At 33.9% G+C, this 27,650-nt stretch overlaps 1 protein-coding gene across 1 annotated transcript in view; it reads right to left on the bottom strand.

The window, feature by feature from the left end:
- The window catches only part of LOC111044830, a 182,476-nt gene extending 155,226 nt beyond the window's left edge, over nt 1-27,250 (bottom strand). The window contains exon 1 of the mRNA XM_039436654.1: nt 25,787-27,250. Coding sequence (XP_039292588.1) covers nt 25,787-27,250 — 1,464 coding nt within the window. The remainder of the gene's footprint in view (nt 1-25,786) is intronic.
- Nucleotides 27,251-27,650: the final 400 nt, after the last annotated feature.

Raw genomic sequence — 27,650 nt, 5'->3', positions numbered from 1 at the left:
CCCTAAAGAGACACACTGGGGTGTTTCACACCCCAGGGATTTTTTTCTGTTCTGCAGTTGACAATATCAGACAGATGAGAATTTATGCCCAGACTAAATTCGGTTTGTATTGTAGTATTGTTAACTACTCTCCACCACTTCCAGTCAGTAATAGCATTCTACAAGGTCACAAGCTCATCTTTTTCTTCGTTTGGGGTGTCTAACACCCCAGAGTGTCTTTTACGTAGGACTTTTATAAAACACTTTTATTACAAAGATTTACTTGTATTGTCACTACGAATGTGGTATGAGATGATCGATCAGATTGGAATAAATGCTATGATTCTCTACAACTTGAGATTCAAAACAATAAAATGAAGAGAGATGAGTTTTTGATGAAGTTGTCATTGGCAATGATCAAGCCATTCGTTCAAACCGGATTAGGAGCTCCAATACTTAGGCAGAACATAAGTACTTCTAAGATTAGTATAAATATTGATAAGCAGTGCTTTACTTTTGATTTCTGTATGTACTTGGAACAAAAATGATTAAGAAATGATGAAGTATGGTCTTAGTACTTGTTTTTTTTCATATTTTTCAATGCAAAATGCAAAATTAAATTGGGGTGTTCAAACCCCAGTATGTCTACTGTGTTAGCATAAAGTAAGTGTGTCTCTGTAGGGTCAATGACAAAAATAGTGCAAAGTTTCAGCTATTTTTAATTATTTAGGTATGTTTCATTTCGTCAAGGAAAAACGTTTTCAATTATAGAAATGAGAAAATAAATAATATTATCATAAAAACTGCACCCCGTTTCGGAAAGCCAATTCTCTAACTCCAGCTGTTATAGTCTATAACTTGGGTAATCACGAAACCGGTCTAGCGCTCGGAAACCGGCCCTGAAACTACCAAGAATATTCATTCGATAATCTGGAGATCTTGGATAACAATATTTCTCATAGATTCATCTCGTGTTTGGACGAAACCGTCGGCCCGGCTGCCTAGAAGACAAGCCTAGAAGACTGAAATTGATCATTTGCGACCTGAAAACTCTGACACCAAACCTGAGCCAGCCAGGTCACTTACATAACCTTATTTTTTGGACAATATTAACATTTTATCAAAATTTTTGGAGAGAAATAGTACAGGCTCAGCCTAGTTTTTCCTCCAATGTCATAATTGTATTATGATTATAGTATTTTATACAATAAATAATAATTATTATTTTAACTCGTAATATCTGTCATGCAACATATTGACTTACAGCTCATACTTTAAGTACATGAACGTTTGCCTATATTCGAGAGATAATCAATTAATATTAATACAAAATGGCTCACCAAGTACAGCCCTGATTCCTCTGTAGACTAGTAGCACACCAGACACATTTACATTTCGAACTCCAAGTAAACACATGAGAGCAGTTCTTAGATGCTAAGAATCGTCTGCCTATATTCACGTTTGCCTATATAAACGTTTGCCTATATTCGAGAGATAATCAATTATTATGATCCAGCAGACATAGCATCAATAAATATTAATACAAAATGGCTCACCAAGTACAGCCCTGATTCCTCTGTAGACTAGTAGCACACCAGACACATTTACATTTCGAACTCCAAGTAAACACATGAGAGCAGTTCTTAGATGCTAGGAATCGTCTGGTAACAGTTGATCTTAGAAACAAGAGAGAAGGATTCTGATTAGCTTTGCGCCGGCAAGTGTGTACGCTCGAATTCAATTATCTGTCCAATAGGATGGAAAGCGGCCATTTTCGTCGAGAACTGCTCACTGTGCTCAACTTCGGCCGAATTCAAGTTTGCTCGCCAAATATTTGATAATATTCTCGTTCACGATTTGCTGCTAGCAGTGTAGATTCAGGGTGTTCTAAAGAGTGATCCACTTTAAACTGTCAGCATTTCTTGTAGATAACGCCAATGCTTCCCACTCAACCAACGCTGTCAGGGTGTTTCTGTAGTGCGACCTACTCTAAACTGTCAGTATTTGTTACAGATAACACCAACGCTTTACATTCAACCAATGCTGCCAATGTAGACTCGGGGTAATTCTAGTGAGGCCTTACCACACTCCAACCTCAGCTTAGTGTAGAAGGAGGAGTGTAGTTGGGCCTTGGAGTGTTGCGAGGCCTCACAGAGTAGTAAGGCCTCAATAAACAAAGGCTAGTCAGTTTGGAACTCTCCTATAATTCAGCCTGAATCATGGACCAAGTCCCGTGTAAGGATTTACATCAAATCGACCATGATTTTGATCAATAAAACTATTTCAAACAGCGTTAGATCGTCGTATTTTGTTTTAGAATCTAGATAGTCTCTTGGCTCCTGACGTTTTAGGCGTGACTCAAGATCACTTTATTCATCAGATTAATTTATAATTTATTATATAGCGTGGAACAGAACTCTTCTGCTCGAATATTTTTGTGATTGTTTCGTGAGGCTTTGAACGAAGCATGAACTAAATTATTATTCTACAATAAAAACTAATAATTGAGATGGAACATTCAAGAGCGGATATCTCGAAAACTAGAGGAGATATAAAAAAGTTGTAGAATGAATATTGTAGGAAATTATGTAAGCTTTAATTTGTTATATGACAGTCAAATCCTTAAGATACATAGGTTTTGATATGTTCACCTCCTTACTACCCTAAACAAAACTGCGGGGTCAAAAATTGTCTTCTCTACTTTTCCCTTTATAACCTTTCCTTAACTGGACTACAAACCGATTTTAAATAGTCTATTTAGCTGGGGTAAAGACAAAATTGATATTTGGGATAAAAGTGGGGTGTACAAACTTAAATGTGGAGATTATGATGCTCGTTACGTGGGTCAGACAGGCAAAAGTTTCAAAAGTAGAATTAAAGAACATATCAGAGATTGGAATAAACAGAATGGGGAATCTAACTTTGCAGAACATTTGATAACAAATAATCACAAGTTCACAGTTGAGGATAATGTTGAGTTTCTACATGTTAATAACAAAGGCAGATCTTTGAATATTCTAGAGGCTTTAGAAATAACAAGAGTAATTAAGGACAATTCCCAATATAGTTTGAATAACCAAATTCATTTCAACCAATACAATACTACGAATTTAGCTTTATCATAACATTGTAAGCATACATTGGTCAATAGTTTTTCTATTCACATATTTGTTTTATTATCTTTCACTTGTTCTCTTGGTACCTTATTTTGTATAAAACAGTCAAGTCCTTAAGATACATAGTTTTTGAGTTTTATGCGAGAAACCAAAAAAATTGTACCTTTAAACCACCCCCACCACCTTAGCACAGGGGGTAGGGGTGGTGACTTTTGATATGTTTACCTCCTTACTACCCTTAACAGAACTGCGGTGTCAAAAATTGTCTTCCAAGCATTTCCCTCTATACCCTCATTGCCTGGACCATTGGTCTTGAAAGCAACATGAAATCTATTCCTCTCCAATTCCCTACCTATCTTATCAGATACAAGGCCTAAATATGAGATTGTTATCCTCTTTCCCTCATTCTTTCCCAATTCTTTCCCTCACAGTTTAAGCGGACAAAGCTAGAATTAATTGAAATTTGTCAATTTTTTGTTTGATATACATTCAATAATTTTTCATCTACATATTTGTTTTATTATCTTTCACTTGTTTTCTCGGTTCTTATTTTGTACTGGAAGTAAATTTTGTTGTCATGGCGAGTCTGAAAGTGTCAAAAGCAGAGCAGTGTTGATAGTGTGAATGTGTATCTTAAATACATGATGACTTATTTTATTACTATTATTATATTTTGTCAATAATTTCAAGTTAGTTGCTAGAAGTAGTAGTCCTGGTGAGAACTACCTATCTTATTAACATTTAACCCACTATTATATTAGGAAAATATTGCTCATTAGTCTTTTTAGACTAGATTGCAATAGAAATTGAAAAAAAATGGCGAGTCTATTGCTTAAGCCGCCATTTGTTGACACCGTTAAGTGGGAGGAGACTGTCTAGCTTGGCCAATGGCAGTACCCGCCTACTAGTATAAATCCTGCTGCTCTGGTATTTAGTATTAGTTTATCAGAGATTGACAATATTGTGTAACAACTGAAACCGGTCTTTCTAAATATTAATAAATCTGTGGTTTTTGACAATTTCTTAGTATTTTTATTTAATATGAATAATTACCACAGTATCAACTTCTCAACTACACGAAAAAAATGTTATATCATTACCTTGAAGTTATTACTCAATATATCATATGAGATTTTATTGTTTTTGCAGCAGTATTGTTTGTATAACTGAACAAATTCTGTAGTCTCCGTATCTGAAATGAAATTAGAATTTATCATTCAATAAAGAATGGTTAATGATTCATAATTTCAATAAACACGTAATAAAACAGTTATTGGGAAAATACAAAAACAAAAATTAGAAAATAATCCCAGAGGTGAATATTGAGTTTTTATTATAATAGGCAAATGACGTACGTTACTTGGACGGATTGATACATGTGAATCAGTCAATAAACATACTGTTCTTATTGTTTTTTGGTTAAGATGTTGGTGAGTGACGGATACGAAACACAGCTTGAAGATTTTGGGAATGTGCACTTCTATCCTCAGCTATGAGATGGACAAATCAGCTGGTGATCGATTGTTACTGTCAAGCAGGAAATGCCAAATATTTCATCTGACTTTGTTCGGCTTTCAGTCCAGGCAGCCATGTTTCAAAATTGAATAGGCTGCATTAGTTATTGAGGTTTTAGGGGTTTTGGATGCAGGCGCTATTTTTCCCATAGCGCTGTGAAAAAATAATGAAATCACGTCTTGCCGGCAATAAATTTTGCCTCAGTTGACAAGAAATTCATTTCATCGCTCAGCTTAGGGAAGGATGGCGAGATGGATCGATTTAGTTTGTTGAACGCGTGCTGAAGGCACGAATTTGAGTATGATGCTTTCTGATGTCAAGCTCCACTCTGATATGAGCTCCACTCTGATATGAGCTCCACTCTGATATGAGCTCCACTCTGATATGAGCTCCACTCTGATATGAGCTCCACACTGATATGAGCTCCACTCTGATATGAGCTCCACTCTGATATGAGCTCCACTCTGATATGAGCTCCACTCTGTTATGAGCTCCACATTTCAAATACTACCAACAAATTGATGATAGTTCAAAATATTGGAAATAGAACTCGTGAATCATTCATGAACTCCCCCAATGGATGGAGAGAGTATTGTTACTTGTTACATAAACTTCCTTAATGAACGGAAAGAGTATTGTTATTGTTACAACGAAAGGTTAAATTAGTACCAACAGATGAACGGAAAGTTCATACAAGATACTGAAGATAGATTAATGGAAAACAAATCAGAGCTACCAACTTCTTGTCCTTGACCAATGTAATTCTAAACTTAGTGTCGTATGAGCCCTGGTAAAGTTCAACCATAAATAAATCCATTAGCCCCAAATCTAAGTTTAACCATAAAACCAGTTTATGGTTGAACGCTAATACGATCAGCTACTCTATTAAATAAAGCTATAGCTGAATGTATAATATAATAATGTATTGAATCTTAGGTTATCACCACTAGCTCAGCCTGCAATTAAAAAAAAAATTCAGCGTGTGTGTTTTCAATTATAAATTTGTTGTTAACAGGGACAATTATTATATATACGGTATTCCTGTTGAGATATTCATTGGTATAGGTATGATTTCGGATTGCGTAATGTTGTCAGTTCTGTATCTGCTTTTGACAGTTTTGTTGAGAAATTAAGGGAGTTTAATCACGCAATATTTTTTTCGCCAATAAAATCCTTCTCATTTCTTTTGAAAAGTAGAACAGTGGATCTAGATTATGACAATCATAGGAAAAATTACATTCAGCTCCTCCACGGACCATAATGAGGATCTCAATATGGTCGTTAATTTGATCATCGTTAGTTTTTGAAGGAGGTGAACATCAAACTCTATCCCATCCTATCGTAATATGGATGGGGAATATCCATACATCATCCATCTGTTAGAAATTCAGAAATTACATAATGAACCTCACTATTTCGAGAGGACTCTGTTTATGGGATTACGAAATATGAAACTACAGGACTACAAGTACTACAGAACTATAGAACTACATATTATGAACTACTATAGTTATATTATAATTCAGAGAAAACTACATTCTCAATCAGCAACTTGAATCATTATACATCTTACATAGAAGATGCTTAAACTAATGATCAAATTATTGAGAATCTCCAATTTAACAGATATAAACAACTGAAGTACAACTTTTAAATTACCATCGCATTCACTAGAAGCGTCTAATAATGACTAACAGTGTTTGATAAAAGCAATTATCATTATTTTCGTGATAGATCCTTCTGTTGCAGTTTTTCCACATTGTTGCCTTTTTGACTATACCTATTTTCGTGTCATTAAATTTATCGAGGCACTTGTTCCAAAAGCAGTCTGAAGAATGCCTTCAGTGAGATGGTGGAACGACAATAACAGACTTAAGTTGAGTGCTGGGATATTTTGCAAATTAGGAAACAGTCTCCATCGTAGAGCCCTTCAGCACTTACATTTGCAACGTGCGTCACCAATAAGAGTACAAGACAGAGTGAGAGAGATAGTGTAAGAGAGAGGGAAGGAACGTCTGCGCCTTGGCTTCGTCCCGTTGCTAGGCAACCAACATCCTTCATTGCCAGATTTTCCTTACTCTCCCTTCTAGCCTTCCTAATAAATTTGTTCTCCTGTTCCTTTTTCTTCCTAACATTCTCCTCACTCCGCCACATTTTCCTCCACACACTACAACTTTCTTCCTTCTTCCCACCACTCAAAACACAACATCCAAAAATGTGTTTTCTAGTTCCTTTTTATTCTGAAGATTCTCTTCTCTTCCCCTTTTCCTTCTCGCAATATAACTTTCTTCCTTCTCTCTTCCATTTTCCAATCAATTTGTTCACCAGGATTGGTTTTTCTCTAGGATTCTACTTTGCCTAATTTTCCCACTTGAAATTTTCCTTTATTCACTTCCTTTTTATCTCATGTTTTTCCAACTGCTCCACCACCTTCTCATGATGCAACTGCCCTTTCTCCCCACTTTATATTCCTACTCTACTTCCTTTTTTCATGTTCTTGTTCTTACACTACGAACATTCCTTTTTCTTTCACGTTTTCTCATGTTTTTTGACCATGGATATTCTTATCCGTATAAACTATTCTGCAGGAACAAAAAATAATCTGTTTTACACTGAATTCCATACTCTCCGTCCCCTCACTTTGAACCCCTTTTCCATACCTGAATATCTTGATTATCCTCTTCTCCACCCTCTCTTCTATTCTATCAGATCCTCGAACAAAATCTCTTCTATGAAGTTATCTGTTCTGTCATTGGATCATCCTTTACTCTCCAACTCCAAACCTCTTCTTTTCCTTAATCAACATACAGTATAATTCCATCGTGACTTTTCATTTTATCTGTTTTCACATCGATTCTCTCTTTCTCTTTCCCGGGATTCTTCCTTTTTCTCTCCAGCCCCCTTTCCTCCTTTATTTTGTTCCTTGCTTACATTTCCGTCACTTTCTTACCCCCTCGCCTACCTTCTCTCAAACGTCCTCTTTCTCTCTCCCACCACCACGTTTAGAAAGTCACTGCTTGCTCCATAATTCTCCTCACTTTATCGACTGCTCACCCGACCTTCGCCATCCATTCTTAATCCTCCGCTCATTTTCTCTGGAGATGCTCATCAAATTCTACCGTTGCTTCGTTCAAAAACTATTTCCTCCAATCGCAATCTCTTTTAAACCTACTACTTGCTCGTGGCTCAACTTGTCTGCTCCTGAGATCTTTACGATCAAAACACAACGGACTCAGGGCAGTCGAAAATCGACCAGGATATCACGCCAACAAATTGAACAACAGTCTCTTGCTACGAGATCACTTTCAATTACCTCATTTCTGTTGTACAACGTTTTCAACGTTTTTGGTCGCTGCTTGTTCTTTTGTAAATCTACTGAATTTTTCCCAGAGCTTACAATTCATCCAAAACGATTTCATTCTATAAATTGTGGAAAATAATATGAGTTTCCAAATTTGGTTTTCCTGATCCTTGAGAGGTAATCCAGTCTCTTGAGAATAATTTGAATAATTTAAAATAAGTTTCTGCTTTCACGTTACGTTACGTTTCAAATGGCGTTACTCTCGAAAATGCTGACGTATATCTAGGCCTAATCTATCTAGGCAGTCCATAATATATATTATGAAAGCACAATATATCACGTAAACTATATTTCTCCTATCCAAGTTTCGCCAAATTTCATTTCATTGGTAATATCAAGGCACGTTTCCAAATTCTGAACTAAGAGTACTAAGTTTCCATTTGTGAACGTAGAGTTTTGGTATTGGAAAACGTTTAGCAGCTTCAACATCATGGAATGAGAAATAATTGAGGAACTTCTAATAGGAGGGAGGTTTTCAAATTACGTGGCAACTGTATTTGAATGCATAGCTCCTCATTAGTGATCTACATGAAACAGGGATCCAGTTCTCGAAAGGCTTCTTGCAGAAAGGAATAATTTCTTCACGAATAAGTCTCAGACACCATCATAACCTTTCCACAGCATAACCTTTTTATTCATTGTGCAGCTACAAGTCATCAAATTAAATGCTGCTCTTTTGTAGCAGACTCAAAAATAACTCTGAAAAGAGCCTGTTCCCTTTCGAAGATCGGTTGTCAGTTCTATTTTTATGAATGGCGACGCTCAATGCTGAAATGTCGCTAAAGGAACGCCACTTTTATACGTTTTCTTATTCAAGCTCTATTTCTGGTCGAATTTTTCATTCTCTGCATACGTCTCCTTGTTCAATTGACGTCGCGGATCCAATCTAATAAGGAGAAGAAATAGAAGAAAATATGATACAAAGAGAAATGGAAAGGAAGGGGTATGACTTCTTTTTATGGACGTCGTCGAGCGGAGAGGAATTGTTGTACTTTTGTACTTCGAGCCTGACGTCATCGATAATTCAATGATCTTGAGTGCTTAAATTGAATTCAAGTCACTGAAAACTCACTGAAATTCAATGGTAGTCATATAGTGCCAAGAACAAGTCACGTTGCTTGAAGCGTTCCAAAAAAAAGCTCTGGCCTGTTCTTGATCATGACGTAGTAGAATAATCCAAATATCACCTTCTTTACTTTCCAGTGGTATTGGATGACATTTTGTGGATATTTCAAGAGCACCTGAATCATTGATTCAAACCTCATTCAAATTATTCCTCAAGTATATTTTTCCAAACTCTGTTATTCAATTTCCCTTTCATATAAGAGTAGTTCCTCCACCTTCTATAAATTTTTAATTCATTTTACATTGTTTGATTCTCTACGCAGTTTCTAAGTCCAGTTTTCAGTCTCCAAATGAGTTCACTATCAACGTTAAAAATGCTCATGAACTTGTGACTCAAATTCTGAAACCTTTCAGTAGAAGCTCAACATTAGTTGAACGAGCATTAACGAGTTCTCACTTTTGACTTACTGAGGGCGAAAGTCGTTTTCCGTCTATTTGTATGTTCGACAGTAGCTTTAGGAAGAATTGATCAATCAGCTCCAAGTTTCGAACCTTTTTACAGATCAAAATCGTTGGACAACAAAATTGACTCACTCCTTCGTCCTTAGTCAGGATATAAAAATAACATTGAAAAAAATATATTTTGATTTCTCATTTAGACAGCTGGAATTAATTTCATGCTTTTTCTGTAATATTTACTTTCCTTGCCCTATTACCATAGGTAAGGAAAGTATTGCTTTCCGAAAAAAAATTAAGGTACCTTAATTTGCAAACGTTTTATACGTTTCAAGGTACCCTGAGTTCCCTTGGTCTGTATGTGTGTGTGTGTGTGTGTGTGTGTGTGTGTGTGTGTGTGTGTGTGTGTGTGTGTGGTGTGTGTGTGTGTGTCCCATATCTGTAAAAATTTCAGGAGCTCCGCCCCATCTATGCAAAGTTTGATTTTAGATTCCCAATTATCAGGCTTTAGATACAATTTAAACAAAAAAATCCAAGTGGAAAAGATTGAGCATGAAAATCTCTACAATTAATGTTCAGTAACATTTTCACCTAAAATTACAAATAAGCTCGAAATTTGAGAAAATGTTATTATTTCAATTACAAACTGTTGGCAACTGTTGATTCTATTGAATCATTCACTTTGAAGAGATAGCAAACTTCGTGTGTCTCCAGCCTTTTTGTCCTGTCAACAGCTGGCTTGGATCTTTGAATAGTAGACTTGAGATGCGCGGGAACACTAGCGTCAGGTGATGAATTTTCATAACGGCAAGGAAAGTTGTGTGAGTGCGCCACACCAGATTTTTCTATTTATTAAAAAAACTGATGCTATTGGGGAGTTATTACACTGATGGTCATGCACAACATATTTAATTTATAATTTCACGCTTCCGTTAACGTCTGTCTGTCTATCTATTATCTGTATCTAACATTACTAGTAGTTCTGTGAACAGTAGATCTCACGCAGTATTCTCATCCACAAGTACCTGATTGAAACTATAGACCTCATGGAAATACAGCAATAGACTGGCTTCTCCACACATCTGTGTAATCACTTGTCAGCTGATTTATAATGAATAATTTATTCTATAGTCAGATTTCTGGCGTAATGAAGGAGGCTCCTTTTCCCTATTATATTATCCTTGAAATGCGAAAATTCCAAAAACCTTGTATATACGTCGACGCGCAATTTAAAAAGGAACATACCTGTCAAATTTCATGACAATCTATTACCACGTTTCGCCGTAAATGCGCAACATATAAACATTTACACATATAAAAATTTAAACATTTAAACATTTAAGCATTAAAACATTAGAACATTTAAACATTAAAACATTAAAACATTGTTAGATACTAACATTGTTATATAATATTAATATTATATTATTAATTGATTAAAACATTAAAACATTAAAACATTAAAACATTAAAACATTAAAACATTAAAACATTAAAACTTAAAACATTAAAACATTAAAACATTAAAACATTAAAACATTAAAACATTAAAACATAAAACATTAAAACATTAAAACATTAAAACATTAAAACATTAAAACATTAAAACATTAAAACATTAAAACATTAAAACATTAAAACATTAAAACATTAAAACATTAAAACATTAAAACATTAAAACATTAAAACATTAAAACATTAAAACATTAAAACATTAAAACATTAAAACATTAAAACATTAAAACATTAAAACATTAAAACATTAAAACATTAAAACATTAAAACATTAAAACATTAAAACATTAAAACATTAAAACATTAAAACATTAAAACATTAACATTAAAACATTAAAACATTAAAACATTAAAAATTAAAACATTAAAAATTAAAACATTAAAAATTAAAACATTAAAACATTAAAACATTAAACATTAAAACATTAAAACATTAAAACATTAAAACATAAAACATTAAAACATAAAACATTAAAACATTAAAACATTAAAACATTAAAACATTAAAACATTAAACATTAAAACATTAACATTAAAACATTAAAAATTAAAACATTAAAACATTAAAACATTAAACATTAAAACATTAAAACATTAAAACATTAAAACAATAAAACATTAAAACATTAAAACATTAAAACATTAAAACATTCAAACATTGTCACGTGATATTTTAGCACCACAAAATATTTTGAAATGAACTGGTGAATTTTAATAGAATTATAAAATGGAAAACAAAGTTAACCTAGTCGAGGAACCACTCAAATAAAATCGAATGTTGTTAGCGATAAAGAGTAATATTGTATTATCTAAAATGATAAGGAAAAACATGCATAACTGTGATTCAACAACTAATGAGAATTCATTGGCAGAATTAAAAATTATAAAGCGGCTTATTTATTACTGGCAGATCATAAAAAATAACAGTTTGCACGTACATTGAGGTTAGAATTATTTGTTTACACTTTTAAATGAATCAATCAATCTAGAATAAATCGATAGTTATTTGATTCAATACCTAGCGAATCAGTTGATTGTTCGAGCAACCACTATAGGTTGAATTATAAAGTTTACTCACAAAATATGTATTATATATATTAAGGAAGGTTTATGTATAGAAATACGGACAATTATTATTGCTGTATAAATATTTATTACAATCTAAAAAAGCACGAAAATCAAGAGTATACAAAACTCATATAAAAAACTAAATGTATATTGTTTGTTAACATCGTATATCGCGATTTATTTATCAAAATAGTTTAAGACAATCACTCCATATATTTATATAAAAACTTTTAGTTATTTTTTCTATTATAAAGTTGAAGAAGCCCTGATTCTGAAGCAACCAATTGTATTGAGTTTACTAAATTAAAAGCCAATCAAAAAGAAGCTTACAAATCGTTCAAGGAAGAGATAAAATTTTTCTGAAAACCACTTTCTTCTGGCTTGTGATCTCGTTCTGAGAGGATGCACATGGAGTTTAGGGTTCTTTCTTCCTTTAAATTTTTAAATTATCAAGCCTATCCCTCTTTTAAATGTGAAATATTTGTGATTAATGTTAAATTATCTGTGAACTCAGTGTTATTGAAGAGTTCTTAATTGTAATCAATTCCCATAAGTACATTTTAATATGGAAAGTAATCTATAAGAAATCGGGTCCACGCGCGAGCCCAGCAGAGACGAAAGGGTCATGCATAATTAATTATTGGAAATAATTGATTCAATTTACGAGACCGTTAAGAACATCATTAATGTGAGTGGTAGATCAAACGAGCTCGTTATAAGGCCTTTCTGTTCATAGTTGGGGAATAAATCAAAGCGCAATATATACAAATTAACTTAAGACAAGGAAAATTCACAACGTGTTGAGTGCTATCACATAGTTTGTAAGAAAGCTTTATGAATTTATTTGATCTATGTAGGAAGCTTACTTCCATGCATGGCACGAACTCATTATAAAACCCTGAGATCTTATATTTTGAATATTAATTTGACAATTATTATTTTGCTAATTGATCATTACAATTGAAACATTAAAACATTAAAACATTAAAACATTAAAACATTAAAACATTAAAACATTAAAACATTAAAACATTAAAACATTAAAACATTAAAACATTAAAACATTAAAACATTAAAACATTAAAACATTAAAACATTAAAACATTAAAACATTAAAACATTAAAACATTAAAACATTAAAACATTAAAACATTAAAACATTAAAACATTAAAACATTAAAAATTAAAACATTAAAACATTAAAACATTAAAACATTAAAACATTAAAACATTAAAACATCAAAACATTAAAACATTAAAACATTAAAACATTAAAACATTAAAACATTAAACATTAAAACATTAAAACATTAAAACATTAAAACATTAAAACATAAAACATTAAAACATTAAAACATTAAAACATTAAAACATTAAAACATTAAAACATTAAAACATTAAAACATTAAAACATAAAACATTAAAACATTAAAACATAAAACATTAAAACATTAAAACATTAAAACATTAAAACATTAAAACATTAAAACATTAAAACATTAAAACATTAAAACATTAAAACAATAAAACAATAAAACAATAAAACATTTAAACACTTAAACATTTAAACATTTAAACATTCAAACATTAAAACATTCAAACATTTAAACATTGTCACGTGATATTTTAGCACCACAAAATATTTTGAAATGAACTGGTGAATTTTAATAGAATTATAAAATGGAAAACAAAGTTAACCTAGTCAAGGAACCACTCAAATAAAATCGAATGTTGTTAGCGATAAAGAGTAATATTGTATTATCTAAAATGATAAGGAAAAACATGCATAACTGTGATTCAACAACTAATGAGAATCCATTGGCAGAATTAAAAATTATAAAGCGGCTTATTTATTACTGGCAGATCATAAAAAATAACAGTTTGCACGTACATTGAGGTTAGAATTATTTGTTTACACTTTTAAATGAATCAATCGATCTAGAATAAATCGATAGTTATTTGATTCAATACCTAGCGAATCAGTTGATTGTTCGAGCAACCACTATAGGTTGAATTATAAAGTTTACTCACAAAATATGTATTATATATATTAAGGAAGGTTTATGTATAGAAATACGGACAATTATTATTGCTGTATAAATATTTATTACAATCTAAAAAAGCACGAAAATCAAGAGTATACAAAACTCATATAAAAAACTAAATGTATATTGTTTGTTAACATCGTATATCGCGATTTATTTATCAAAATAGTTTAAGACAATCACTCCATATATTTATATAAAAACTTTTAGTTATTTTTTCTATTATAAAGTTGAAGAAGCCCTGATTCTGAAGCAACCAATTGTATTGAGTTTACTAAATTAAAAGCCAATCAAAAAGAAGCTTACAAATCGTTCAAGGAAGAGATAAAATTTTTCTGAAAACCACTTTCTTCTGGCTTGTGATCTCGTTCTGAGAGGATGCACATGGAGTTTAGGGTTCTTTCTTCCTTTAAATTTTTAAATTATCAAGCCTATCCCTCTTTTAAATGTGAAATATTTGTGATTAATGTTAAATTATCTGTGAACTCAGTGTTATTGAAGAGTTCTTAATTGTAATCAATTCCCATAAGTACATTTTAATACGGAAAGTAATCTATAAGAAATCGGTTCCACGAGCGAGCCCAGCAGAGACGAAAGGGTCATGCATAATTAATTATTGGAAATAATTGATTCAATTTACGAGACCGTTAATAACATCATTAATGTGAGTGGTAGATCAAACGAGCTCGTTATAAGGCCTTTCTGTTCATAGTTGGGGAATAAATCAAAGCGCAATATATACAAATTAACTTAAGACAAGGAAAATTCGCAACGTGTTGAGTGCTATCACATAGTTTGTAAGAAAGCATTATGAATTTATTTGATCTATGTAGGAAGCTTACTTCCATGCATGGCACGAACTCATTATAAAACCCTGAGATCTTATATTTTGAATATTAATTTGACAATTATTATTTTGCTAATTGATCAAAGTAAGTCATATCAAATCTATAGACCAAACAGGTTTTAAATGGTGGAATTATTATGAATTAACTTGAAGTCCACGCATCAGTATTAAACATAATATATATTTACAAATTTTAAAGCTCACTATTGTGAATGCTATTAAACCTTGTGGTAATTGTTAACTGTTGAAGAGTTTATATATATTGGAAATTATAGATATAGAATATTTTATTTATATATTGTTTTATGGGAATATATTTGTGTTTTATGTCAGCATACAAAATCATAGAAGTTTATTTTATCCTAACTCATCTCGTGATATACAGTTTGAGCTGTCTTGGTACCAAGAAATATTCGTCTGCAGCATATAAAATTAGTAAATCAATTAATATTGATCTTGTTAAGAACATTCAGTACTTATCATCCTTTGAAGATAGTCACACTAGTCTGCCAGAAAAAATATATTGATAATTATATTAATAATGTTCCAGTTATATCATATAAGGATCCAGAGAGCTTCAAGAACTGGCGTTGTAAGTTCTAAGGAATTTCGGAAGAATAAATTGGTGAATACCTGTATTCATGACAAGCGTTTTAAGGATCAACTAGGAAAAACCATAGTTGGTCTTTATTATTCTCTATTGTGTACATGGTTACTGATAATCAGTCATCAACTATTCTTTTGATTTCCTCATTGGTATTCTTCAAGAACTTCATAGAAGCAGCGGTAAGAATTATTAATCACCAGTCATTGAACCCTGTGGTGATTAATTATATTTGGAAAATTCATGTATCTACCACTGAGCTAAAGCTGCGGTTTGTACCCAGCAATTTTGCGAAAACATTCAAACATTTAAACATTTAAACATTTAAACATTTAAACATTTAAACATTGAACATTTAAACATTTAAACATTTAAACATTTAAACATTTAAACATTTAAACATTTAAACATTTAAACATTTAAACATTTAAACTTTAAACATATAAACATTTAAACATTCAAGCATTTAAACATTCAAACATTTTAACATTAAGAGAAATGCCAATCCGTCAACTTGAATCTTAGACCTCACTTCGCTCGGTCAACTACTTGTGATAGCAGTTGCTATGACGTTAACAGATTTACTATTAAAAATCTTTTTGTTCAAAGTGTTAAATTTTTGAGCAAAAGCTACTATTTGTGTTCAATAACACTTGATTATCCAATGTACGTACTCATTTATTACATTTTTGTATAATTTATTAGTATATTAAATGTTGAGATTGGTTTGAAGCGGTTTGAGATATTCATGTGCGGTTTTCGCCATTAATTTTCTTTTGAAATTTTATATCGTACTCATGTATCACATCAACACGTTCCCATGTGAAAAAATATGTACTTGGATTCAAAATGAAGCTGGATTCGAAATGAAGTTGGATCCATATAACGAATCCAAGATGGTTAACAAAAGTTTTGAAGCAACAGAAATTAGTTTTCTAATTGGAATAGGATCCCCAAGGAACCAACTGTCAGCCTACATATCATACTACATGTAAGAGATATATTTAGCTGTTTCCATAATAATTCTCACCAACTCTGTATAATTACAAGTTGAGGATTTCAGAGATCAATACAACAGTTCATAAGCGAGTTTTTCAACCCCGGGGGTCGCTAGTGTACTCTTCTCTGAAAAAGTAGTTAACAGCTCTTTTTCAGTTATTAGCTCTGTGATTACTTGGTTTTTTCAGCTTTCTTTCGTGATCATTATATTCCATACTATTAATACTACTACTTAATTGTACTATTTTGACATTTTTTGTAGGATATGAGTAACCGCTCAAGCAAGGACTAATACGTTTGATTCACTCTACTTTCCTGAGGTTATATGATAGACCACTCTTGAGCATGTTAGAAGAGTGTATCCAACTAGTAGAGGGAGCTATTTTACTAAAATATGACTTCGTGCACGAAATCTAATTATATAGAGTGGTAGGTAAATTGAGTTGAGAGCCCATCAGATGCGCCTCGCTTATCACTCAGTTCAACCCCTATGTATGAGCTTGTGCTTGCGGAGAAAATCGATCAGATTTGAGTTAATTCAGTGTTAGTTTTGGCTTTTTAGTATTAGTCTTTCGATATTTCTAGTCGCAAAACAATTTGAAGTTCAGATAGTTACTGAGATTCAGGTTATATCTGAATAACTCAATTTGAATATTGTTTAGAGAGATGTATTTTTGTAGTATCATTGATACTACTATATGTAGTATACTATTGATACTAGTATGTTGATATTCCTCATCAAAAAATTATGTTTATGTGAGTCTCAGATTACTTCATCAAAGTGAAGAGTAGACAAAAAATAATAAATCTGAGGATTGAATTTACAGGAACATTTTCCATAATTCTCCAAAAACTTATTGACCATTTGTATTATGTATGCTATAGATTTGTTTCATGATTTGAATTCCAAATTGTTGAGCAAATCAAGATCCTGAGAACCGCTTCGTTCCAATCGAATCATAGGGAACAGAAATTCATGAAAGGCAACTGTGCAGAAATTGAGTAAGGAATCAAATCCATTCCTAGACGGTACGTTGAAACCAAAAATTAATATCATTGTAAAATGCAGAGAATGTGATTGAGGTTGATTTAAACTCAGTTATTGTACCACCTTCATTCACTCTTTATTTATTCTGAACTCTTGTTCCTCCTTTTTCAATAGTTCGACTCCTTTTTGCTCAACTCTTTCCTCCTCCTCTTTCTTCCAGTTTCGATATCCTTCCCCATTTTTTCACTTTTCCAATAAACTTTTTCGAAGTATCTTATTCCGAAAACTTATTTATCATTCCTCTTAATGCCTTTTTAATACTTATTCCTCATTGATTGTGTTAGAAATCATCTAATCGTCTTACTCCATTACTATTTGAAAATCATAATTTAATTTTAATTGGCCATATATCGGAAACAAACAAGGACATGAAAAACACTAGCAAAACATCCAAATAAAACTGCACTGTACTCGTTTGAAACGGGTTCATTCATGTTTATTTGAGGTCAAATTCCAGCCGAAAAGGGGAGGAATAAATGGACGGTAGTGATCAGCAAGGTGAGGTGGGCCGTGTTTTTATTGTCACGTAGCACAGAATTAACGGCCGTAGTAAATAACTACCGGTAACGGCGGAGGTAGGCCACTCTACTCAGTAATGTGAGAAGCAAATTTAGCTAGCGGATCGGTGCGGGTTAAAAATACAGTGTAATAGAGCCAGAGCCCCGAACGGATTTTGCCTGAGTCTATTTCGGGTGCTGGAATCAGACTTTACGAGCCTCTCGATTATTAATAAATAATTGGGCGGCGTCAGCCCTGTTGTCTGATCGGACTGTTCTTTATTGGAGAATCGACTCGGTGGGGAGAATTTGTCTACTAAGGTTACTGTAGCTAGATAGCGACGTGCAGCGAGCGAGCGTTGCATTGCCAGGTGAAAATGACATTTCGCTTTTGTCACGGCAACCACCCACCGACCGGAACTGATTTCATTTTTTATCGGCTCCATTGATTTACGATACACAGCTAGCAGAAAGTGGCTCCACCATTTGTTTCGATGGCTGTTCTCGTCTGCAACCAATTCAATCGACGATTAGTCAGCTAGCATATTGTACTAGCTTTTCATACTCCGGTATAATATATTCTATAGTCTGCTCATCAAAAGAAGATACAACAATAGCATAATTGTTTTGCTTGTATGCTTATAAAAATAATCAATCAGCGGTTAATTGCTGGATTCGTAATAACAACCAGTTTACAATGATGGCTACTTTGGCTACAACAAAGGAGGCGACTGTGAATCGGTCCAAGCTGCTCTTAGATCCACTCTCACACGCCCATGTTTATTAATTTCGACTCTCGGCTCCCAGAACAGGCTGAAGTTACGCACATCATATATCCTTTGTTTGTCATTGTTTGGATTTTGAATTCAACTTAAATTCAAGTAGTTCTGAAGAACTTATTTCAGAAAGAACATTCTATTGGAATAGCTCAAAATAACATACAATTACATATCATAGCATACAACTGAACGTCGAGTCTACATCTCACAATCGTCGGTAATTCAATCTAAATTGAGTTTAAAGGTGAAATCGGATAGGCTACACCGCTACACGCTGCTGTGCCAGTGCCGGTGCCGGTCCTCCCAATTAGCATTGAAACTGGTCAAACAAACTCTTAACTCGCACAAATCCAATTAAATAAATCTACGCTCATACCACCAATTTTCAATAACATTAGAAACAGCCTTTAATTTATTCAGTGCAGTTAACAGGAAATGCTAATGGCTCCCCGCATGGGGAAAAGCCGGGCTCATTCGATCAGATGTGGAGAATAATGTCAGCCATACGAGTCGACTGAGCACAATTTATGAGATCCACTTGATTTAGAGCGCGGTCTCTGTTCTACGCTTTCTGTTGTCATTTATCATTGCATTGTGTGTGTGCTCCAACCTGCACCTAGCACACTATTGTTGAATGTGGTCCACGATGATTACGATTCCGATGATTTTCATTGCAAACATACATCACACTGAAATGTGATGTGGTTGTATGTGTATTTAGAACTGTGGTAGGCGGAAGATTTGTATCAAGATACATCAATAACACAAGACATTGTTGGGTACAGCTTAGAGTTTACAGACTTGGACAGACCATTGTCTTTGATTGAAAGTATATAATGTGGTGTAGCAACGAGGATAATTCAGCGATTAATCTGGGGAATGCATGTGAAACATCTGAATCAGAAAGACAGATTATTCCTGGAAGAGTTGACAGGGCTTATGATAATTTCTGAATTGATCATTATTTTTCAAGCTCTATAAATTGTCTTATTTCTAAGGAATAATTGTAACCAGATGCGCATGTTCATGGCTTACTATGACTCTTATCTCAGCGTGCATAGAACTACTAATAACTGCTATAACTCGATATTGAAAATACGTTGAAGTCTGAGAATGTAAAGAGTCTATTCATAAATCAATCCTGGCGAAAAAACCAACTCATAATTAAATTAAACTTCAACTTTCCACAGTAAGAACGAACATAACCTATTTTTTCGAACATGTTATTATTTATTAAAATTTGGGAACAGAATAGTTTTGGGCTATGCCTGTTGTTCTTTCCCGATCATATAATTATTTTTTAATGAGTCGAACAATTCAGATTCTGATTCAAAGAAGCTGGTAAATTAGTATAGTATAACCAGTTCAATATCCACATTCAATGTTTAATCAACTACTCGATAACGTTAAATTAGTTGTAGATAGTCTGCACGCAATACTGAACAGAGCGAGATAACAGTGCATGACATAGTTGTGCAAAGCCAATCTAATGGTAATCTTGAAAAAAGCAAAATCAAATCACAACTGACAGCTTGATGAAAGTTTCAAACTCAATAATTAACTTGGTGAGCTGAGTGGAAAGCATGCAGCTGTTAACGTTGTACGGTATGCTCTATTTTCGGATGAAGTATTATTTTTGCCTCCGGCTACCATGAACAATAAAAGCTAGAAGATTGATGAAATGTTGATCGAACTGTTTGATGGTGGATGTGAGTGTATTGTATTGATTCAGCATCTGGCGACTCAGTCTGTGACATTTATATTGTGAAATAGGTAAACTTTGAAGTCCGCTTTTCCTACGTTTAGTTTTTTAGAACTCTCAACTTTTGCAAATGCATTATAAGATTGAATTTATTTAATTCAGTATGATGGTTTTTTACATTCAAAAACGGTGGTACTGTTTTCTACAAATACTACATCACTGCGTGATCTGAATTGGAAGATTTCTCAATATATTTCTCTTCAAGTTTCAAGTTCACACAAGCTTCGTCATATGATTTTGCAGGAATTATGATGTCATTTGAAAGTTAATTCTTTTCTGGAACGGATGACATTCTAATGACAGCTATGAAAAAGTGTTACCCTCAATAATTGAACGGTTAAAAATTCTTCCTCAACATCGGGTCATTTCCCAATTCTATAAAAACTACCAGAGTGATTCAAATATTCAAGAAAGGGAATTCCAAAAATCCTGAGTGCTGTTGACCAGTTTGAATCCTTTCAGTATTTTCAAAAATATAGTATTGTGTATGATCAGTTCGTGAATTACTTAAAAGCAAACAACATACTGGACAGAGAGCAGCATGAGTTTCAGTCAAATAAATCGACCATCACGGCAGTAGATTAGATGAATTTTTGCTTTGATTACAATTTTGAAATGAAAAATAGAAATATAAAATTTCAAGCGAATTTCATTGAATGAATTTTGGGCGATAAACGAATGATCTGGAGTGACTAAGAGATGTCAAGAAGAGAGAGAGAGAAGAGCATGAAAATAGAGAGAGTATTAAAGTAAAATATGAAGGCCGATAAATAGTAGGAGAGAGAATGAGTAGAGATGATCTCGTGCATGGTGAGGGAAATACGTGAAGAGCAATAGTGTTAATTGGAAGGAAGATTAGTCTAATGATGGGGAGAGAAACTTGATGAGAAGCTATTAGTGAGAATGAGAGAAGTGAAGAAGGATTTGATGTGATGAAATACGAAGAGGAGGAGAAGGTAACAAAGAAGCGAAAGGGAAAAATCAGGACGGGTCTGGGAGAGAAGAAGAACGAGGATAAGAGAGAGGATTGATTGATTGATTGATTGAGTACTTTATTTATGTAGATTACAATATATACTGGCTTATACACTTATATACGATAGCTTACAATACAGCAAAGTTATAGATGAATTTACATAATATAGACTAAGAAAATAACTATTGAACTGTATATAATATGAAAAAGCAATTTGTAATATAATAACTATAGATAATAATCATATTGTTATGCATCTACATAAATTGGCGGAGCTTTGGACATATCAATGTCCATTCTTTGGGAAGAACATTAAAAATATCCTCCCCACTAACTCTCTACCAAAACGTTAATTTCGTTATTTAAACTAAGGATTTATTTATTAATGGAAATATTGTAAAAGTTTTAATCAATATGAATATTGAAGAGAAAAAAAACAGAAAATTGATAAAGTAAAATAATTATATAGGTAGATAAGATCAAATAATTGATTAATAAAATGAAGTAGGCTGAAAGTAGATCAGGGTTATCAAATTTCAGTAATATACAGCAGTATGCAGTGGATAATTAAAATAACATGAGTTTATATAATATATATATACAATTCGTTTTATAACATGGTTTAAAGGTTTATATTGGTGGAATGGGTGAGGGATGGTTGTCATGTGATCGTTCTAGGGCCGGATAGTTTCAGTCATTTGTTCCAAAATATGTTTTTTTAAAGTCAGGTTGAAGCTCGCTCGGCTCTCGATAGACCTGATAGAAACAGGAAGTGTATTCCATGCACGACAGGCACTGACTAAGAAGGATTTTGTGAAAATAGTAGTTCGATGATTGGGTATCCTTAAAGTACTTTCTCCGGTTCTAGTATGTGAAGCATCTATCCTCCTACCATCAGAGACAAATTTGAAATCATCTTTAAAATAGTTCGGATTACCGTATTTCAAGATATCTCTAACAAGCTTGACTATTCGAAAAAGCCTCTGATCGGGAAGCTTCAATGTTGAACTAGCAATGTGGGCTGGGGTGATATGATCATGGCGTTGGAGAGAGTAGACGGTAGGAGGGAGAAGGGAGAGTAGTGGGAAGTACAAGTAGGTGAGTTGTCGTTCATCAACAACAAAATAATTATTGTACTTAACTGAGTGTGAACTGAGCTTTTAGATAAAATACGAGTATCGGGGTAAAGCCTGCTGGTGAAAGTTATGAGGTGAGCAAGGGAGGATGATTTGCGCGAGGGGGAGGGGAAAAGTACAATGTAAATGTCATCAGTAAGATAGAAATTAACAGTGTGATTGGAAGAATGAAAGAATGTCTCTCAAGTTCGTGTGAGTGGAAGGATGAGCAAGGAGATATAGAATGAAGAAGAGGAAATGAGTTGAGTTAATGATAACAGAAGATGAAGTGGAAGGATGAAAGAAGGTAAAAGTGTACGGGAGAGAGCGAGATCAAGGGAGGAATGAAGACAGAATAGATAAGGAGTAAAATTGATGAGAAGGGGTTGATGGAGATAAAGAATGAATGTGAAAGAGACAGAAGGTCGACAAAGAATCTCGAAACTTGTAGGTGGTTGAATTTCAGTATTTTAGGATTTTAGGAGAGTTGTAAAAGAGTTGAAATTGAATGAAAAAAGTTTTGAAACAAATTTCTAACTTATTATAAAATAATTTTAATTTTTTCAATATTAATATTACTTTTTAATTTTTACACTTGTAATAATAGGCATTCTTTATTATTCTATGTAATTTTCTGAATAAATTCAATTGATTTCAAGTTCTCAAAATATAAATGATTATACTAATATTCAATTACTGTATACACAAGACTGTGATATTACTGTATTGAGAAAGCAAGATTTCGAGATTAAGAAAATACTTAGCATTGTGGGAAAAGGTAAGAGGTTGAGTGGAAGTGTTGAAGAATAATGAAGAGGGAAGATTTGTGTAATGAGAGAATGAGGGAAGACAGAGAGATCTTTCTAGGAGAGTTAAGGAGGGTGGATATCCTCAAGAATGACTACTTGATAATGATGCATTTTCAAACCTCGCCGCTCAGCGATAACTTGAACGGAAAAGGGTTTGCAATAAAGAAGGCTCAGAATAGTTGCTGGAGCTTGGCTAAGCCGGAATGTTGAGAAAAGATATGCGAAGAAAGACAAAGAACGAATGAGCGTGTGAGCGAGAGAAGAAGGAAGTATTGTCTGCGTGGGTTGCTCTGACGTCACGGCTAAAACCTCATCCCAACTCATACCCCACACACATCCTTTCTCCTACCCCGAGTAAACATTCTTATGACTGCTTGCCAGGAACGTCTTCCAAGAAAAGCGCACCCATCCCCTGCGGAAAATTCCCTCCATTTCCCGAGGAATGACCACGCGCACATTTGTCAACACATGCAAACACACACGAAATCTGATTCCCGGATATTTGGCGACGTTTCCGTATTGTACTGTCGGTTGGTGAAGGGTTATTGGCCGCATTTTATGCTTGGAAGCAATGCATGAATACGGATCAAATATCTTGTTCATTGTGTAATATAGTTGAAGAAAGTTGGTTTAACTATCTATGTCGTAGCAGACAGAAGTTAGTACTTCCCTTACCTTGCTTTATCTGGTGTCAGTAATCACAATGGTTGGTGTTTCAAAGGAAACTAAAATATTTCAGTATGCTGATGACACAGTTATGGTAGCCAGCCACACAAGTTTTGATGAAGCAAGAATATTGCTACAAAGAGACTTTGATAGAATGCAAAGATGGATCCATGATAATGGCTTGACTTTGAATTTTAAAAAAACCACTTGTATGCATATGAGACCGCCACGTCAAACCTCAAAGTCCACTAATATTACTATGCATTCCTTAAATTGTCTACATGAGAATAACTTTGGAACTCCTTGTACTTGTAGTGAAAAGGTAAAACAAGTTACAATTCAAAAGTATCTTGGTATTTACATTGATGATTGTTTAAAGTGGAGTCCTCACATTGATAGTGTATGCCAGCGTCTTCGCTCATGTCTATTTGGTTTATATAACTTACAGCGATCTGTCTCAAAGAAGACATTGATAGTTGTTTATAAAGCCCTAGCTGAATCCGTAGTAAGATACGGTGTCAATGTTTGGGGTAATGCAAGTGGCTATGAAATTGATAGAGTTAAGAGATTACAAAATTCCTTGCTGAAAATAGTTCATTCAAAACAAGAGAGTTACCCTAAGCCAAATTTGTTTAAAAAATATAGCATTCTTCCTGTAAACGAGCTTTTCAGATATGATATCTTATTAAATAATTATTTTTCTAATAACTATAGAATGTCAAGTAGAATTTTGCATGAGCGAAGACAAGGTGCTGCTTATAAGAGGTTTATTGTGCCCAAATACAATAATAATTATCATGGTAAATGTGAACTTAGTTATGTTGTACCAACTATTTTCAATGAGTTGCCAGATGATTTAATTGGTCTGGATAGAATTTCAATTGTTAAGAATAAGATGAAACACTTTCTGTTAAATAATTTGAGTGAATTTGAATGATCTTCATAAATTCTTTCTTTTTTTTATATATTTTTTCTTGTGTATTATTGTTTGTGATAAGCGAAAACTGAAATCCCATTGTTTTATTATTTTATTGCTACACAATACAGTTGAATGAATTATTATTAATTTTTTTTCTACCCAAGATTGACAACTATTTCTCTTTTGATATGATTTAAATTGAAAATTATTATTTTTGGATCACTGATTGATTATATCAATGTACTATTTCTATGATTTTTTTTAATATAATGTAAAACTTGACTCCTCCAGTCAAACCTTCTTTAGAAGGTTTTGGAGAATTTATAATTCGTCTGGTTTATAATATATGAAATGTTCTACTGAAAGGGAATCTTCTTATCTTTTGTCATTCTTGCTTTTTTTTATTATTCTTCATTTGTTTTGTTTGTAAGATTTCTTTTTATAAGTGTATTTTTCATTTTTGTTTGTTATATTTTCTATAATAAACTCCCTTCTTCTGGGGGTACCAGGACGAAGGAAAAAAAATTATTATTATTATTATCATTTCATTCATCACATGACAAGTGAGTGTTTATTGCAGTCAAAGTCGGCCTTTGGCAAGACTTTGGTGCATTACTAAACAGAAATGTTCAAAAATGATCTCACAATGGATGCTGTGCTGAGAACAACTGCTTTTTCCATGGCATATTTTGCACTTTTCGATATTCCCATCTGACAAAGATTTGCTGACACTTTCCTAGTTACAACTCCAACCGTGGAGATAATGACAGGAACAATTGTGACCTTTTCTTGCATCCAGACATCCTTGATCTCAGCAACCAAGGGAAGGTACTTGGAGACCTTTTCATTATAATACTGGTCCAAGTTGTGGCAGCATGGTATGCCAACATCTATTAGTGTTGTTTCCTTGGCTACCTTATCCATGAGGATGATATCTGGCCTATTATGAGCAACTGTTCTGTCTGTCAGCACCGACCGATCCCAATATAACTTATGTGTCTCATTCTCCAAGACTGGGGATGGCTTGTACAAGTAGTAGGGCAGCTTCTTATTGATGATTTGGTACTTCAGAGCAAGGTCCTGATGCAAGATCCCAGCTACTGCATTGTGGCGCTTTAAATAGTCAGTAGCTGCCAGTGATTGACATGCAGACATGATGTGCTGAATAGTCTCAGATGCCAAGCCACAACGTCTGCATGAATCATCATTTATAGGCAGCTTCATTATATGCCTTTGATAATTTTTTGTTGCGATTACTTGATCCTGAATTGCCACCAAGAATCCTTCCGTTTCAATAAACAGGTCCCTGTGCCAAAGCCATGCATTGGAAGCCTCCTCATCAACTCCAGGCTGAGATAAGGCAAATGCATGTCTTCCATGAAGCTGCTTCGACTTCCATTGCTCCAGGATCTCACTCTCATGCTGTCTGTTGGTTTTAAAGTCCGCAGTAGGCAGCTCAGAAAGATTAAGTGGAGTGTACCCTTTATCAGCTTTTCTCACCACTTCATACAAGCCACCCTCCTTCTCCATGAAGTATGTCTTCATGCTTCCGATTTGTCTCTCACAAGCCCATTTTATATCAATGAGCCCGCGCCCGCCTTTCTTTCTTGGCAATATGAGCCTCTCCATACAGGCCTTGGGGTGATGAGCTCTGAACTTAGTGAGGAGCACTCTTGTTGATCTCATAAGATCTTCCAAATCAGTTGCAGTCCAACAAACAACACCGAATGAGTAAGTCAGCACAGGTATTGCATAAGTGTTGATGGCCTTGAACATATTATTGCCATTTAGCTGAGTCTTCAAAAGTCTCCTCAGTCTGGTCAGGTATGTATCTTTCATTTTCCGCTTGACATTCTTCTGGTCTATTTGTCTAGCCTGGCAAAAGCCCAAGTACTTGTAGACATCACTTGGCCCCATCGCTGCAAAAGCACTCTCCAGGTCCTCATCAATCATTTGTGCCACGACTTGACCTCTCACAACACTGAGTGTCCTACACTTCTCCAGACCAAATGCCATGCAGATATTAGCAGAAAAGGTTCTAACCAGACCCAGCATTTCCTTCAGTTGATTTTCAGTACCTGCATAGAGCTTGATATCATCCATATACATCATGTGGGACAGTGGATGAATTTCTCTTGCTTCTCCCTTCAGCTTGAATCCATGTGTTGTGGAATTGAGTAATGCAGATAATGGATTCAGAGCTAAACAAAACCACAATGGGCTCAAACTATCCCCTTGGAAAATACCTTGTCAGACTGGTATAGTATTGGTCTGAATTTGTCCAGCATTACTTCTCATTTTCAGCACTGTCCCCCACATCGACATGAGATGCTTCAGCAGCATTATGACTGAGTTGTCAATTTTGTAAATATACAGGACTTCAATCAACCAGGAGTGAGGGACACTGTCAAAGGCTTTTCGGTAGTCAATATAAGCCATATGAATATGCCTTTTCTTTTTGACAGCTTGTCCCATTGCCACTGAGTCAATGGTCAAAACCTCCTTGCAG

The sequence above is a fragment of the Nilaparvata lugens genome, chromosome 10 (genome assembly GCF_014356525.2).
Source record: "Nilaparvata lugens isolate BPH chromosome 10, ASM1435652v1, whole genome shotgun sequence".
NCBI lineage: Eukaryota > Metazoa > Arthropoda > Insecta > Hemiptera > Delphacidae > Nilaparvata > Nilaparvata lugens.
The sequence above is the reverse complement of the archived record's forward strand: the minus strand, read 5'-3'. Positions and strand labels throughout refer to the sequence as shown.